The sequence below is a fragment of the Dromaius novaehollandiae genome, chromosome Z (genome assembly GCF_036370855.1).
Source record: "Dromaius novaehollandiae isolate bDroNov1 chromosome Z, bDroNov1.hap1, whole genome shotgun sequence".
Lineage (NCBI taxonomy): Eukaryota > Metazoa > Chordata > Aves > Casuariiformes > Dromaiidae > Dromaius > Dromaius novaehollandiae.
Genome location: NC_088132.1, coordinates 38,247,052 through 38,263,206, shown reverse-complemented (window position 1 = coordinate 38,263,206; position 16,155 = coordinate 38,247,052). Strand labels below are relative to the sequence as shown.

The 16,155-nt window shown below is 37.5% G+C and overlaps 1 protein-coding gene across 2 annotated transcripts in view; it reads right to left on the bottom strand.

Moving 5' to 3' along the window:
* CEP120 (centrosomal protein 120) overlaps window positions 1-9,539 on the bottom strand; it is a 39,243-nt gene extending 29,704 nt beyond the window's left edge. For both annotated transcript variants that reach the window (XM_064502801.1, XM_064502802.1), the window contains exons 1-7: window positions 9,300-9,539; window positions 7,732-7,888; window positions 6,600-6,714; window positions 5,407-5,548; window positions 3,933-4,081; window positions 2,050-2,247; window positions 254-481 (exon numbers count right to left, since the gene is read on the bottom strand). In XM_064502801.1, the coding sequence (XP_064358871.1) occupies window positions 254-481; window positions 2,050-2,247; window positions 3,933-4,081; window positions 5,407-5,548; window positions 6,600-6,714; window positions 7,732-7,888; window positions 9,300-9,351 (1,041 nt within the window). In that variant the 5' untranslated portion in view covers window positions 9,352-9,539. The remainder of the gene's footprint in view (window positions 1-253; window positions 482-2,049; window positions 2,248-3,932; window positions 4,082-5,406; window positions 5,549-6,599; window positions 6,715-7,731; window positions 7,889-9,299) is intronic.
* Window positions 9,540-16,155: the final 6,616 nt, after the last annotated feature.

Sequence of the window (16,155 nt, the reverse complement as noted above, 5' to 3'; positions counted from 1 at the left end):
AAATGATACAGTTTTCTTATTGATCATTGCTTGCACTGAAAAGTTTTGTCTACAACAATTTTATGGTTTGAGATTATTTTTGTGGCACAAGTAAAAATGAAACAATGAAAGGATGATTCATATAATGCAACATATTCCCTCAGGGTTTTCTTTACATACTTAAGTGTCAATCACAATTTGGAAATATCTTAAAGAAAGAAAAGAAAATGTTGCAAAAAATGTTTCCCAAACCCCCCAAATTAGTGAGCTCTACCTGGGCACAAAAGCTTTCCTTTTGCAGAACTACAGATACTCCAACAGTAGGAGCCATGTCCAAAGGCAACTGTGGCAGTTTTTGTTTAGCTCTGTTTGGCGGAACAAGGATGAATGCTCCTTCTATTGCCACAGGGTGCTGATCAATCTCTGCATTTCCTTTCTTCAGCAGTCCAGACAGTGGTATTTCAGTGCTTCCAAGAGATTGGTCCCCACAGCAAAGATGGATCTGTATATATACAAAAGTGCTAGAAAGTAACTGGTGTGTGTATTTCCACTTGAAATGTCTGAAGTTGGACCTCTGCTAGAGGTAGCATAAAAATAATAATTAAAACCTGCATCCTTACTCTAATCCTTGTATGCCAAGTACAAGGGTTGGAGTAGTAAGAGGGAGCTATGAAATTTCAGTATTGAGCAGGTGGGGATTTCTCCAGTGCTAGCATAGTAGCAGATCACTGCAGGCTACCTGTCAAATTTTCCTCTGGATGAGGAATTCAAATTTTAAAATGCCTTTGAAGGACAGTATGGATTGTATATGGGTAAGCATATAAAATACACCATGGCAAGATACAGAAGAAGGAAAAAAAAACCCCAAGTTATTTGAAAGTTCAGCCTGTGAGCATATATTTAAACTCCACTTTAATATGTTATACATATATCTGTATCTATCTCCTTAACTTCAAGAAGCTTAGTCGGAGGTCAGAGAAGCAAAACTGTAAACCAACATATGGATCTGACCTCATGACAAATACTGTTCTGAATTCTTCAAAATGATGAAGAATAACACAGCTGAAATATATAACTACAGAATATTTTGTATCAAGGCAACAAATGTAAATCAGATTAAATTGCTAACACATCAGTGCCTATGTTTTTTTAAAGAACTGTCATTAGAAAAATATTTAACATTGTGACATAAAATTCTGAAACAAAGTTAAACTTATATAGGCCATTTTAGCTTTGTTATTGTCTATTAGTTTAGAAAAAGGTTTTGTTTACACCCTATAATCTGGTACAGAGAAGGCACAAAAGAACAACTTTTAAAAGAGTCCTGATCCAAGACTTACATTCTGTAACTAACACTTGCCGTATTTATCAGCTGTCTTATTAAAAACCCTATACTGTTCTCAGTAAAATTGTCTCTTTTTCTAACGAGTTAAATGTGAGCCAGAAGCAGATCACCACAGAGGCTTTAAATACTACCCAATGTTTAAAGACAAGGCTGAAGATAAGCAATAACCCATACCAAATATATGGCTAGAGTTTAATTTTAATATTAATGTTTGGCAGCTGAGAAATTAAAAAAAAAAAAAAAAAAAATCCAGAACTCTCCCGTTATTCACAAACAGTGCTGATGGCAGTGAATTTAGAATCTCAGCAAGAGACTCCAGTGACCTGAGCAGCTGGTGTAAAGTTATCACAGGCAGCCCAAAGCAGGTCTGCAGCTTGCAGATGGTCCGAGTCCAGAGGAGGTCCCGGCACTCAGAGCTGTTGAAGATGCTAAATTAGCCCATTGGGGGTACCATGTTTCAGCAATACCTTTGTCATGACATGCAACTGCATCAGCTTGCTGTAGCTGCCATATTAAAGAGACTGTACTCTCTCTGAGCTGAGAAACTTGCTAATAGGGTTTCCCCTCATATCAATTTTGGTTTACAGAGGAAGAATCACTTTATATTTGAGCCAAAAATACTGTCATACAGTCTAGCTTTGTAAATGGAAATTCTTTCCAGTTTCAGTGTGAGGGGGGGAAGTTTTTTTCACTTACATAATCATGTTTGAAAAGAAACAGCTTACCTGCAGTTTTGACTGTGCACAAAGATAAACTTGGAGGACATCAGTTGTGCTACGTATTCGAACTGAAGCTCTTTCTGGCTCAAAGTTTGGATTAATTAAATCAGTGAAAGGTTCATTTGTGACATCATTTCCCAATAGTGAGTAGTAGAAGAAAAACTCAGGCTGTCGTTCAGGAAGCTTCATAGTACTAGGAACTAACTAAAAAAAAAAAAAAAAAAAAAAAAAAAGAAGTGCAAAAGAATGTCACTTTTTCATTAACATGTAGTCCTTAAGCATTAGCTTGGAAATTAAAGAGCTTAAAATGATGTCAAGCTTCAGGGCAGCTGATCTCAATCCCAGCTTGCAGTACATTAATAAGAAATTAATGGAAACACTTACATCTTACAGCTAATTGAAAATGACCCTTTGTGAAAGTTAGTGGTTTGCTTGTGAAGTAAGATTTTTATTCAGCTTGAGTAATAATGTATCAGCACCAAGGGCTGTAACAATATCAAATATTCAGTGAAGCCAGGCACTGTACAAATACTCAGAAATAAACAGTGCCTTTACAAAACATTTATAATTTAAATAAACAATACAGCTTAGACATCAAGTTATATAATCTTTTATTCGCTCACCTAAGTTATTAGGACAGAAACAGAACTATTCCACCCCTTAGCTATTGCAACAGTAAGTTCAATGCTAAAAAAGGCACAAGCTGCCCCAGAGTAATCACAGTTAAGTTTATTTCATATAGTACTGTAATTCTAACATGGAAAATGCAAGCACTTTCTCTGAAGAGAGTTCATCATTATGCTATGAGTTTCAGACCACATAAAACTTGACTTGACATCATGATTTTCATAGTAACTTGGGCCTGCCCATACTTTGAAATCAGCTAGCGCAAAGAACCCCCAAACTGTATCAGTGCAGCACAACAGAGACACAGTAGCTAAGGTCTCAAAGCTGAAATAGTCACATTAGCACCGCACTTCATCCCAGCTGATAAGTCTTTCCCTGAGGTAGGATATGAAATCTACCATTTCATACAGCTTACGGCTCTGAAAGGTATTTAATTTTATGCAAAGTTTGGCATATGTGCACCACATTCTGTTGAATACTAAGTTTTATCAACTGTGAACTTCCAATTCAAGCTTTAAGAGCTGGACAACTGTAGGACTTAAGCTTAATGTACCTGTAACTATACTTCAAAAAACAGAGTAATTACATTTAGTTGCTATATTCTGACTTTCATCTGAAAAATGGCTAAGCTTACAATATGCCTGAGATAGTGCACTTCTAGGAAATAACTATTTCTACTGGAGAATTTCTTGTAGATCAAGCACCAGGTGTCTGTATTGGGTAAACCGATTTCATTCAGGCCTTTGGTCGTCAAGTGCATATGGTTGTACTAGCATGTCATATACAGAAAAGTGGAGTCAAATCTTAATTTCAAGACCAGCTTTGACTCTGGAGAAGTTTGCCTAAAATTAGAGTTAGCAAAATCTGACACTTTGAAGTCCTCCCCTTTCTCCCTGTAAAACAGCTGAGGTGGTGAAGTTCAGTCCTCCAGCATACTTATTATACTGTCATTATTTTCAGATTTTTGAAGAATAGTTCATAACATTAAATTATAGTGTTTTTATAAATTATGCATTACTGTAAAAAGGTGTCTGTATAGACAATATAAAATTAATGTCCCAAAAGAATAATAATTTTTCACTTGTAATTTGAAATGTAAGCACTACTTAAAATTCAAATTCACCTATAATAATTCAATAAGCAGATAAGACTATTTATTGCAGAAGACTTACAAGACAACAAAAATCGTAAAGTAGAAATATGTCAGATTACAAACATAGCATAGTACTTCTTAAAAACCTAAATGTAGCAATGACACAAACCTGTTCTAGTTGTGTGGCAAATGCAATAGTTACAGACAAAACAAAGTTGTCTCTACAATACTCTGCTGGTCCAATTTGATGATAGCCCTCTTCTTCATTCAGGATTGCTACAATACTTTTAGGGTCCAGTCCAGAAAGGAGGGTGGATACTAAGAAAGGAGAAGGGGGGAGGGGGGAAATAAAGACAGTAACTTAGCATGATATACTCAGTTGCTGCTTCTTTGTAATAATATATAAAAAAAAATTACCTTTAATCTTCTTTCTACAAGTACAATACAAAGTTGGATGTTTGGTTCTGTAGCATTTCAGCACATAAACCTAAGCCCCTAATTATAACTACAAAAAAAATTCTTAAATTAATTTCAATTCAATGAGAACAGATGTGTTTTGTTTTGAAGACAATGCTGGACAGAACGTTAGGGTGTATTTTAATTTAGTATGACAGTGATTATTAAAACCTGGAACTTAATTTCATTAGGCTGGATTCCAGTATGCTGCTTTCTCTCTGACTAGTTAAATATGAGTGAGCATGATGTCAGCTGCTCCATGGTCACTGTCTGTTTCAAAGAAGTTAGCCTGCAAAAACCCAAGGTATTTCAAGTGCCTACATCCCTCTAATGGATCCAGCTCTAGCATGAGCTAAAAATATGTCACTGGATAGATCCTGTAGACCAACTGACTCACGGTGAGTTCATGGTATCAAAGAGTTTACATTTGCTTATCTATGTTTCTGTATCAGAGGATGAATACTCTCCAGGGAATTTGCAATATGCAAACCAGTTTCCACTGCCTAGCACTCAACACTTACCGTTTGATACGTTTCACTAATTACTTTTGAGAGAAGTGTAGAATGGAATTCAGAAGTGGAATGAATCCTAGCAGTTAATCTAAAGGGGACCTAACCTCAAAAAATTATCAGAGTAACATGATTTAATTATTGAATGGTTTAGTTTAGAGGAGGGAAAAAACAAACAAACAAACCACGCCACCAAACCATTTACTGGTTGGCCTGCTTCTCTTTTCTGAATTATTGCACTACTTTATACTATTCCAATACTTTATAATATTCCAACTGCACTACTTTATAATCACGCTACTAGAACTACATCCTATGAAGTTCCTTTCTTACTTCTTTAGTTACAGAACTTTCCAGAGCTGTGAAATGTGACTAAAATGCTGCTAGAAGTCACTATGCATCTCCAGTTCCCTCAGTCTTAATGATCTGCTAGCCTGCATCTCTCACCACCTGAAAGTCGGGCAATTGCTAAAGTGAAGCATCCTTATAGCAGAGTTTACACTCGTCATGACATGGTACATTAATTGGCTGTAAGTTATTTGTATAGGAAGTGCTATAACAATAAAATGCTCTTCAGGCTCAAAACAATACAACATTTGCAAAAAGTGCGATATTCCTCCTGCATAAGAAACACCTTTTTGAATTAAAAGTCAGTGATATTTTTATTCTGCTACTTACCTTTCCCTTCTCTAGGAGGCGCCTCCTTTGCTTTAAAACCATCCACCACTGCTTTTGTATCAGTTTCCAACACAACACCTACTTGTATCTCAGATTTAAACTTAGTGTACTTGTTACTAAGTAAAGGATACCATTTTGGTGTCTACATAATTAAAAACAAAAACAGAAATAAAAACCAAATACATTAAAAAAAACAGGAAAAGTCATAATATAATACAGTTACAGAATAAATAAATCTGCTCTTGCCTTTCCACCGTATCATTTACAGGAAAGTACCTCAATAGATATTTCAAAATATGGTCTGTTTTGACTAAGCTATTAATATACTAACAAAGATTCTATAGAATGATTCCCAGAAGAGCTGAACATAATCTTTTCCACTGACTGGCACATTAAACAAGTCAGCAAGTGAAACATTCTATAAATCCTTAATTAAAAGGGAGAATCTTTAAGTTCTCAGCTGAAAGACTGCATAGGAAACTACATGGTTTGTGAATCCTTAAGGCTTATGATGCCAAAATAAGAAACCAGGGTCCTAGAAAATCCAGTTATGTTTTGACCAAGTGCAACGTAGACTTTTGATGAATTAGACTTATGTAAACAATTATATTATGTTGTATGTTGATGCCACACTGTGTTAAGAGGCTAGAACACGTGGTCACAGTCAGTCATCTAGTTTGTATTTCAAAATTGTATTTGCCTAAAGTATAATTTATGATTACTTAAGAAATCTTCCAAAGAGGACCATCATTAAGACTTTTTTTAAAAAAGTCTAGAGCCTTGATTTGACAATGAACACTCATCAGTTACTTGGATAAATTTTCCAGGTGGTTAAATCGTGGCAATTAAAAGTGTTCCTCACAAACGTTTCATTTCTCAAATTCAAAAGTGTAACATTTTAAGAAAATCTCCATACTTAGTTTCTTCATTCTGTAGCAAGCAGCTTAAAATATTTCATCATTTAAATAAGATGAATACAAAAGTATTCTTTTTGTCCATATTTTTACATAGAGAGTTAACATCTTTCTGTTTAAAAAAAAGAAGAGTTTGAAATAGGTGATCAAATAAAAGTCAGATTTCTTCAAAACAAAGCCCCAAAGTTATGTCCATTCCTTATACCAAGTTCTCTTATACCTGTAACAGTACTGTTGTCAAAACATCAATCACTAATATTTTTAGAGCCAATAGCATACCTGTTTCTTTTCCTGGACAGGTCTTAAATCAAGTACAATATAGCCTATGTTCTCTTTAGTTGAAGTTAGAGGATCCAATGCAAAACACTGGAGTTTGATAGGTGTACGCTGCAGCCTGTAAGAATAACTCAGTTGAAATCAAAAACATAATCTCTGCAACTGCATTTAGCTCACAAAAGTAATTCACAAGTTTCAAGCATATTGACAATATAAAATTTATTGAAATTCGTTACATAACTAGCTCTAATAAGTCTGCAACTAAGTTTACATCAAACTCCTAAAAATTTAGTATTGAGACAGAATTAACAAATCAATAAGTTTTGTTAAAAAAAAAAAAAGAGGTAGTGACAAATAAACCCATTCTAATTGATATGAAATAGGTAGAGCCACTCACATAAAATCGGAATTTCACCTGTGAGGGCATTTTAAAAGTATGACATATGGGAAAGACTTCTGTAAAAATATCTAGAAACAAAGACAAGGTCCTTAGCATAAGGTATACTTTGAAATTTTTCTTTCCTCAGAAGCTTAATACGGCCTTTTTGACTTTTTGATGAAGATGTTTCCCAGTGGTTTGAGCAATAGCAGTTCTGCAGGATTATCCATACACTTGTCATTGCTGAGAATGTAGCTTCCCAGTTTTGTAATTTTTGCCATACTGAGCCTACACAGGACAGAACCATAATATCACATCTGTATTTCTGGTGAAGACCAAATGACAGTTATGAAAACGAAACTCAGTTTCTCAGCTCACCTATATGATGTTCTCAAAAATATTTTAAGTAGGCTTTTCAGGTTTGAAGTTAACCTAAATCTATTCTGCTTCATGACACAGTATACATAAGAAAGCCCGATTTCAGTGTTTGACTTTTAGTGTAACTAATCTGCTTTAAGATTTTTTTTTTAATTGGGCAAATATAATCTTCAGATTGTTTAAACATCACTAATCTTGCCACATACCGCTTTTGTTTGTTGTGGCGACAATATGGTATGTCAGTGTATAGTTAAAAAGACAGTTTCTAAAAAAATTTAGATGACAGTAACACAAAAATCATATTTCACTAGCTACAGAGATGAGAAAACTTATTTCCAAACCAAATTAACTTTATTTCACACGTAACTTTAGTGTTACCTGTGCTGATGAAGTGCTTTCCTATCAAGTTCCCAAGCCAATTCAGTGGCAAATTCAGGCTGGTCAGTATGCTCTACAGGATCAGTAGCCAGCTGTTCACCATCAAACTTCGCTTCAACTATAAGCATACACTTTGGTCGTTTTGGAAAATAGCGCCCTGCAAAAAATACACAGTATAATTACCAGGCACCCTCACTGGAAGAAGAAAAAAAAAAGGCAGCATTATGTCATATAAAAACCAATCACGTAAAATGTTTTCCATATCATCTTTTCTGAACTTACTTAAAATTATGTTCTTCATATTTTTTAAATGTTCCCACTATGCAGAAGTGAGAGAGGAGAACATAACACGAAACAAACCAGTTGAGAAGCATTCAGATATAACAAGACATTAAGTAACACCTAACGTGGATTTCTCAAGATTAAATCTCATCAGTTGCCTGGTTTCTTTCTTTCTATAGTTGGGCACTAGATCAAGTAAACTGAAGACAAAGAGCAAACATGAAATATCTTGGCTTTACTGGAGATTTTACCACAGTTCCACATCTAATAAAAATACTGATATGTGTTTTTTCAACTACTACTTGTTATTAGCAATGATTTCCTACTAGACCAGAAGCATGTGTCCTGGATACAATATGATTCTGTATTTTTATCAATAATTTAAATGACAAAACAAAGAGAAAGCTTTTAAAATCTACATACATGATAACAGTGGAAGGAGCTATGTGCACTTTAGAGGACAGGATCTGACTTTATATTAATCTTAACAAAAGAATGGGTCGGAAAAATAATAGGATGCACTTCACAAAGAGAAAGGATTCAGCAAAAATACACGTGCACGCACTCGCTACACCTCAGCAAGTATAATCTGCACACCTACAAGATGAGAAATGATTAGCTTGATAATCAAGTCAATACTAAAAAGGGTTGTGGTGGATTGCTAATAAAGAACATCAGAATACTACAAAAAATACTGGGGACAGACAGGTGATGCTCTACTCAGTGTTGTAAGGCATCAGCCAGAGTCCATCATCCAGTCTGAGGCAGCACTTCAAGAAAGTCGTAAATAGCTGAAGACCCTGGGGAGGCAGCAAGAACCTACCGCATAGGGAAGAGCTATGAAGTTGCTTTCTTTGGCCTAGAGAAAAGACAACTAATGGGACGCACGACCTCTGCCTGAGTAAAGGTTCCACTCAGAGGGAATGGCGACAAGCTATTATCTATATCCTCTGGGAAAGACAGCAGTAAGGGATTCAAATAACAACAAAGGAAGCTTGGATATTAGCCAAGTGTAAGGTAAGAGCAGTTAGAGTTTTTCCAGGTAAAGCAAGGATGTTTTCACCATTCTTTTAAATAATATTGGGGGCAAACAGCTCCCAGAAACAAGCTGGGAAGAGCCGCAGGCGCCGCGAAACGCCCGCTCCTCCGGCTCGGCCCCGGCGCTTCAGCACCCCCGGCTCCTTCCGCAGTGCTGAAACCGGGCTTCGCCCTGCCCGTCGAGGCGAAGGGCGCCGCAGGCCGCCCCCTCCCTCGGCCGCGGGCGGCGCCCCCCCACCCCAATCTACCTTCCAGGATGGAGACCACGATGAGCAGCCGGTCGGCGGCTCTGGACACCATGTCCCCGCTCCGCCCGGCGCTGCTCCGGGTCGCGGGGAGGCGGCGCCGTCAGCGCGACTCGCAGCGGCGCCACTCGCGGCCCTTTGCCGCCGCGGAGCCTTTAAACGCCAACCGCCGCCTCCCGCCGCGCTTCCGCCTAGCAACAGCGGCGACCGCCCCGCGCGTCGCTTCCGGCCGGGGCGGAGGAGCCGCCGCTGCGGAGGCCGCCGGCGGGAGCGCAGGTAGCGCCCCTGGCGGCGGGGAGCGCGCGGCGCGGGGGGCGCCGCCATTTGCCTGGGCGGGCGGGAGCGCGCGCGCGCGCGCAGGGACTAACGGCTCCAGGGGCGTCGGTGGCGCGCGGGCCGCCGCTGGGGGGTGGCCGTAACGGCTGCTGTGCCCGCGGGCAGGTCAGCCCTCAACTGCCGGTCGCGACTTTCACCCTCCCGTGACGGCGAATTAATCCAGAATGAGGTGCCCAGCGGGTGCGCGCCGCTGAGGGCCCCGCCATATGGTGCTGAAAATAACACATTTAACAATAACAGATTTTTCTCTCTCAAATAACACCACCGCCGTGTTCGTTTCTTCCAGCGTGCCCGTAGCTCGGAGGAGATGGTGTGCCACCTTATCCCCCTGCATTCCCGAATGCCCCTGCAGCTCTGCGGCCGGCGTCTTGCCGGCACTTAGTACAGATACAACTAATTCAGCAGCTATCCCAAAGGCTAGTCCTAGCTTCGTTTGGTCAGCAGTGAGGTTATTTAAGCGTTTATCATCCGTATTTCTTGTTCTTTGGAAGTTTGACGGTCAGGAAAGGCTTGAGATATTATCAGGCGGTTCTGTTATTTTTTCATCGCTTTGACTTAACAAGTAGCTTACCCGTAGCGTCCACGAATTTGGCATCTGCAGCACGGTAACATGTAAATTTTATCAGCTCAAGAAAAAATATTTGAAAACCTCAAAGCAAAGTAGTAAATTTAAATGTGTTATCGTGGTTTTCACAAGGGTTTGCATTAGGCGTGGACCAATACTGGGTATTTAATAGACAACCTACATACTATAGGTAAGGACTGATAGAGTTTCGTGTTTTTTTTCTCTGTGATCGGTGAAAGGACAAGCGCAATCTGAGTCTAATTCTAGCAAAATGCAGCATGGTCTTGCTTTGATCATTTTTTAAAACAGTATATCTTTAATACGAAGTAATAATGTGAAGTTAACCAATAATACTGGGAATGAGTGTCCCCCGGCATCCCAAATTATGTGTATTGTCTTGACTGTAAGGCATGAGAGACCATTTGATCATGTGTTTATAATTTTGTGTATATTAGAGACCTTAAAAACAGAAAACGAAAATCTTGTGCTGAAACAAAAACCTGGTGTTTTAGTAACATAAATTTTCTGGAGAAATAGCGAGTTGCCATATGCAAACGTCAAGAGATGGAGAGCCTCTTTCTTTGTGCGGTAACTTATTCTGGTTCTGAAACACTGCTCAATGCATTTTCTTGTTTCAGAGTTGAATTTGTCCGAGTTCAGTTCTGGTTGTTGCTTTTTGATGTGACTTCTTCTCTTGTACAACAGTACAACATTTGACACTACAGCACTCACCCTTACTGCTACACTCCGGGTTCTTGAATTTCTATCATTGTAAAAAAACAGGTTGTAGGTAGTTATATTGCAGGTTTTTAAGAAGGCCTGGAGGCTTGAGTAGTTTTGGCTAGGGAGGGAACATGCCCACAGATGCTGACAAAAATGTACAATTTACCTGGCAGCTTCTTTCTTACTCTAGTTATATTTGAAATCTGATTTCTCTTGGTGTAATTCCTGGAAGTAACTTCTTTTTATGAGTGGTGTATTGGACTTTATTCCATATTGAAGTGCTACAATGTGTAGCCACAATAGATATGATATCAGTAAATAACGATTTTTCAAAAGTTTTTAAATGATGTTTATTCTAGAAACTAGAGTCAGATTTTTTTTTTTTCTGGCTGAGAAAGCTAATTAAAATTTATCCCTCAAGTGGCCTCTCCTTTTTCCTCATTAACTTTGAGCTATCAACGTTCATCGCTTTTTGTTCCCTTCTATTTTTGGCCTTCTTCAGTCAATTCGTATTTTCCCATATTTTCTCTTTCTAACCTGCATAATCCTATGATAGATTTTTCCTCTTTCATTCTTGCAATTAATCTTTTTTACATTCTGTTCAACCCAATGCCCCAAATTGATATCTTTTGATAACCCTCTATGGATAATCTCTATAATCAGTTTTATCCCTTTATCATTCCTTTTCCTTTAATATGCTGTTTACCTGAATACAGACTGCTGTCATTTCTCTGCCCAGTCTTTTTTGGACAAAAAGATCTCAGGTCTCCAAGTCTTGTCTGTTGGTCACGTTTTCAGTATCAGGATCTCTAGTTATCTAGTATCTCTAGTATCTCTATCTGGATAGACTATATCAGATGAGGCCTTATCACTATTTTGTAGAACAGAATTACTGCATGCATTTTCCTGCATAGTCTCTACTTTCTCTTCTAAACTACCTAATGGAAAAACAATCACTACTTGCTGTTACTGTTCTTGGATTAGTTTTCTGTCCATTTAAGCAAGCTGGACTGGTTTAAGAAAGGGTCAGGCAAATGCCAGAGCAGGCGCAAGGAACAAATGAGAGCGTGTGTCTTGCAGCAGTGGTGTGTGGGTGTTTGTGTGCGCACATGTCAAAGCATGTGGGACCTCCCCCTTTGGCAGCAGCAAGCCCTTAAATCAGGTCAGCTACCTTGTGAAACTTTATCCTCAGATGTTCTCTCCCTGTTCTAGCCTGACTTCTTATCTTTAGGTTACAGGTATTAATTGTACCAAGAGCCTAATCAACAGTAACCTCTGCTAGTAAAGACTTAAAAAAAAAAAAAGAGAGAGACAGGAAAAGACATTACACTCTTTGGTCTTCTCAGCTTCTTTTGTGCATCCTGATCTGCAGCAGACCAAGTTTTTCTTTTATCTTCCTATCATCACCAAAGAATGTTTTCTTATTACATTTTCTTAATGTTGACTTGTTGTATTTCATCTTGTCGATTTGCCTGCCTGATACTGTCTTCATATGTTTCTGCTACATCTTATACTCCTCCTCAGTAATTTACCTAGATCATTGAAGAGCTCATAATTTAGCTGGAACTGTCCTTCCCAATTTTTGCATTTCAGTACTTTACACATATATCCTTAAAGAGTTTCTACAGGGAACTGTCAACTCTCCTGAACTCTTTTTCTATTAAACATGTTTTCTAAAGAAATCTTACTTATTTTTCCTTTGAGTTCACTGAAATCTGCTTTTTCAAAATCTGTTATGCCTTTTTTTAAACCAAATTGGGACAATCTGATGACTCTTAGACCTCAGTAAACATATTGGGGTTGGAAAGGCACCTAAATAGAACAATATGAAGATTGCCATTGTAGTAATAAGATTTTTAAATGTTACCATGCCACACAGTCATTTTTAGTTATTTGCTAGATAATTTTTATCTGTCTGAAAAAAGTGCATTTTAAGAAATGAAGATATATTTCAGATAGAGTAAAAAAATTGTTCATTAAGAACATTCAAAGTATTTTCTTAATAAAGTAGTCACCCCGTGTTTCAACTGCAGTCAGTGGTTTCTATAATATTGAATTAAGACTATGAAATTCAACATGTTTTTCCATTTTCTGAATTTAATTCTGTTTATGCACATTAGAAAAATTAATATCATTCTGCTTCTCATTTAGGAATAGAATTAGAGCTATAACACTTTCAAGATCCTTTTGTCAATTTATAATCCAATTTGCATGAAGAAAATAGAGTTGATTCACTGTCTTGTGCTTAATTACTACCTTCACTTACCCCACATCTCTAAGGAAACAACAGAATTAAAATTATGTAAATAAATAGTATCAGATAGCTCATAAAAACAAATATAGTAGTAAATATTAGAATATTTCAGTTACCATTGGTTACCAAATTTTCTTTATATAGCCAATGGTTGAGGTAATTATTGAACGACTGTGTGAATTATGACTATCATTACTGAATGTTTTGGTCAAAATTCATTGGGTTTTTTTTCTTTTTTTTCTCTTTTTTTTGTTTTGTGTTAGAGGCTATTCAGCTGTAACAGTATCTCTTCCTGACTTTCATCGTTCTAGTAGCCAAATGCTAATAGTAATGCATTAAAGACTACAACTGGCATCTCTTAGAAGCTGGGTTATTCATCCTCCTCAACAAGAAAAATATATACGGAGATTGTTTGTATTGTATTATTGTTAATAATATTTATTTATTTATTTTTTAAATGTCAGTGAAATGAGCTTCAACTAAGAGTAGAGGGTGATGAGTTTGGTAACTGCTGCATCTGTAGGTTCACTGTACTCTATAGTTAGTCGGTCCTTTCTCATCAAGCATTGCTTTCTGTTAGTTTGCTCAAATTAGGAACATTGTATTTCCCATTACAAATCAGATGATCAGTCTATCAGCTGTAGCCTGACCACCAGCTGTAGCTGTACTGCTGATGTTTCACAGCATGGTGTATTAGCTTCAAAGATCCCCCCTTGCCATCTTTAACTCATAATTAGAAATCAAGTGTACAAATTGAACAGGATAGAATAGAGTCATCGTGAGGTTAGCTGAGAAGAGATCATACACAATTTAAATAGGGATGAATTATGCTCTCCACTCAGACATTTGGTTTCTTTGTAGCTAGCCCTGAAGACCTTCCTGCTTGGAAGATGGTGTTGTTTCATTCACTGTTTGGTTTGGAATGGGTTCTACAATGAACATCTTAATTAAAAAAATTCTAATGCCTTTAACTTCATGTTGTTTCTGGTGTTTTCAGCTCAAAATGGATCATATTTGTTTCTGAAAGAATTAACAAATAACCTCAGAGTAGCTGTTAATTAACTCAAGTTCTTTCGTTTAACCTGCCTTGCATCTCCAACATTTGCCGATCATTTTACCCAGTAAGATTGTTCACACACTGAATGTGGTAAATTGCTTTATCCCTTCACGATAGGGATGGAAATTGCAATGTGTTCTAAAAACATAACTTGAATGCTTTTCTTGTGGTTGTTTGGTTACACTTGTTGGGGGTATTCTTAAATGTTTTGTTTCTTTTACCATAAAATAGAACTTCAATAAGAGCATACTTTATACAGAGGTTGAACATGTGGTAGAGTAAAATATACTGTCTTTAAGGCAGAATATAAATCGGAATCACTTCTCGGTCTTCGCTGCATGACCTGGTAATGCTCAGGAAGAGCAAAACAATAATTTAAATCAAGGAAAATGAAATTTAAGAGGGGCAGCTGGAGGCTCTTTTACAAAGATTGGATTAGCAGAGCAGTAGACTTTATTTTTCTGGAAATTTCTTCAGAATAACAAGGAAAAGACTATTTCTTCTCCACTGACTCTGCTGTACTATGTATCACGAAGTGGTGCAGATGTCACCAGAATGTTTATTGTAATGCCTAATTCATAGAAGCTGTATTGGTGAATAGTACCATCAACAAAATCTAGAAAATTGTTAGATGAATAGGATCTGAATGAAATGGGCAGTCCTATAGAAGAAATGAAATCAGAGTATGCAGTGGATATCCCTGTATTTGAGGCAAGAACAATGCCTATGTTCCACTCTCAGTTCTAAGACTCTCTGGAATTATCTTCACTCTATGACAAAAAATTAGAGCATCCTGCAGTATATCTTAATATATTTTTGAACTCCCTTAAGCTCACTTGTGCTATGATACTTCCAGGACTGTTCTTTGAGCTTACAGGATTGCTACCCTTTCTCTTCAGACCTTTTCAGCAGAGTATCAGGTCAGAGTCTCTGTGTGAAAATGTCTGTGATATCGCTAAGACTGAAGATGATTCATGCTTTTTAAAATCTAAAAACCTAATCTAATCATTGCATATCTGAGTGTCTTTGGTAACACGGGCTCCTGCTGCTTGACTGCTTTCTACTTGGTAGAGTATTACTAATACTAAAGAAACAAGAATTGCCAGACACTAATTACTTGGAAGGAGGAAGACTTTTATTCCAATTTTTGAAAAAAGCAGTCATTCTAATGACTCCTTAGAAGTGGGCATGCTGTTTACCTTAGCTTCATAGGCTCTGTTTTCAAATGCTCTGGTATTCTTACAAGCATTTGCATTTTTCAAAGTTTTAACATACTTGCCTTGGGGTAAAAACATCTTAAAGGGTACAGTGTGACTGAAATGTGCATTGAAATAATTTCAGAGAATGGCATTTCCTCATGATTAATGAGGAAGGGAATCTCTCATATCATCAGTTTCTCCTGGTCACTCATTCATTCCCAAGAAACTCCTTGCATCTTGTGAGCACTAATAAATCTAAGTTAGACTAAGGGCCTAATTCAGAATTCGTGGGAGTCAATGGGAAGGTTTCTTCAAAGGGATGATTTCAGTGGATTTTGGCTCAGGTCCCAAGCGACCAGTGACAAACTCCAATATCTCTGCAAGCAGAAAGATCAGCTGCATAGTTCATGTTGTATTTGAACACTAACCACAGTAGAGTTTTGTCATTTCACCAAGGAAAATAGTATCGTTTTGACTTGCATCACCTGGCAGGCCAGTGAAAAAGTGAGAACGTTGGTCTTCTGAATCTTAGTTCTTTTATCTATATACTAAGCCTTGCTGGTCTGAATATAAAACAAGATACCTTCTTTCTTCTCCAAAGACTCATTTGTGAAGCTGAAAATGATATTTAATATAAGAATGGAGAAATTAAGGACAAAGTCAGTAAATGAGTTCTTCAGTCTGCAGTCAGTGACAGCAAAGATGCTGAGCTGAGCTGATACATT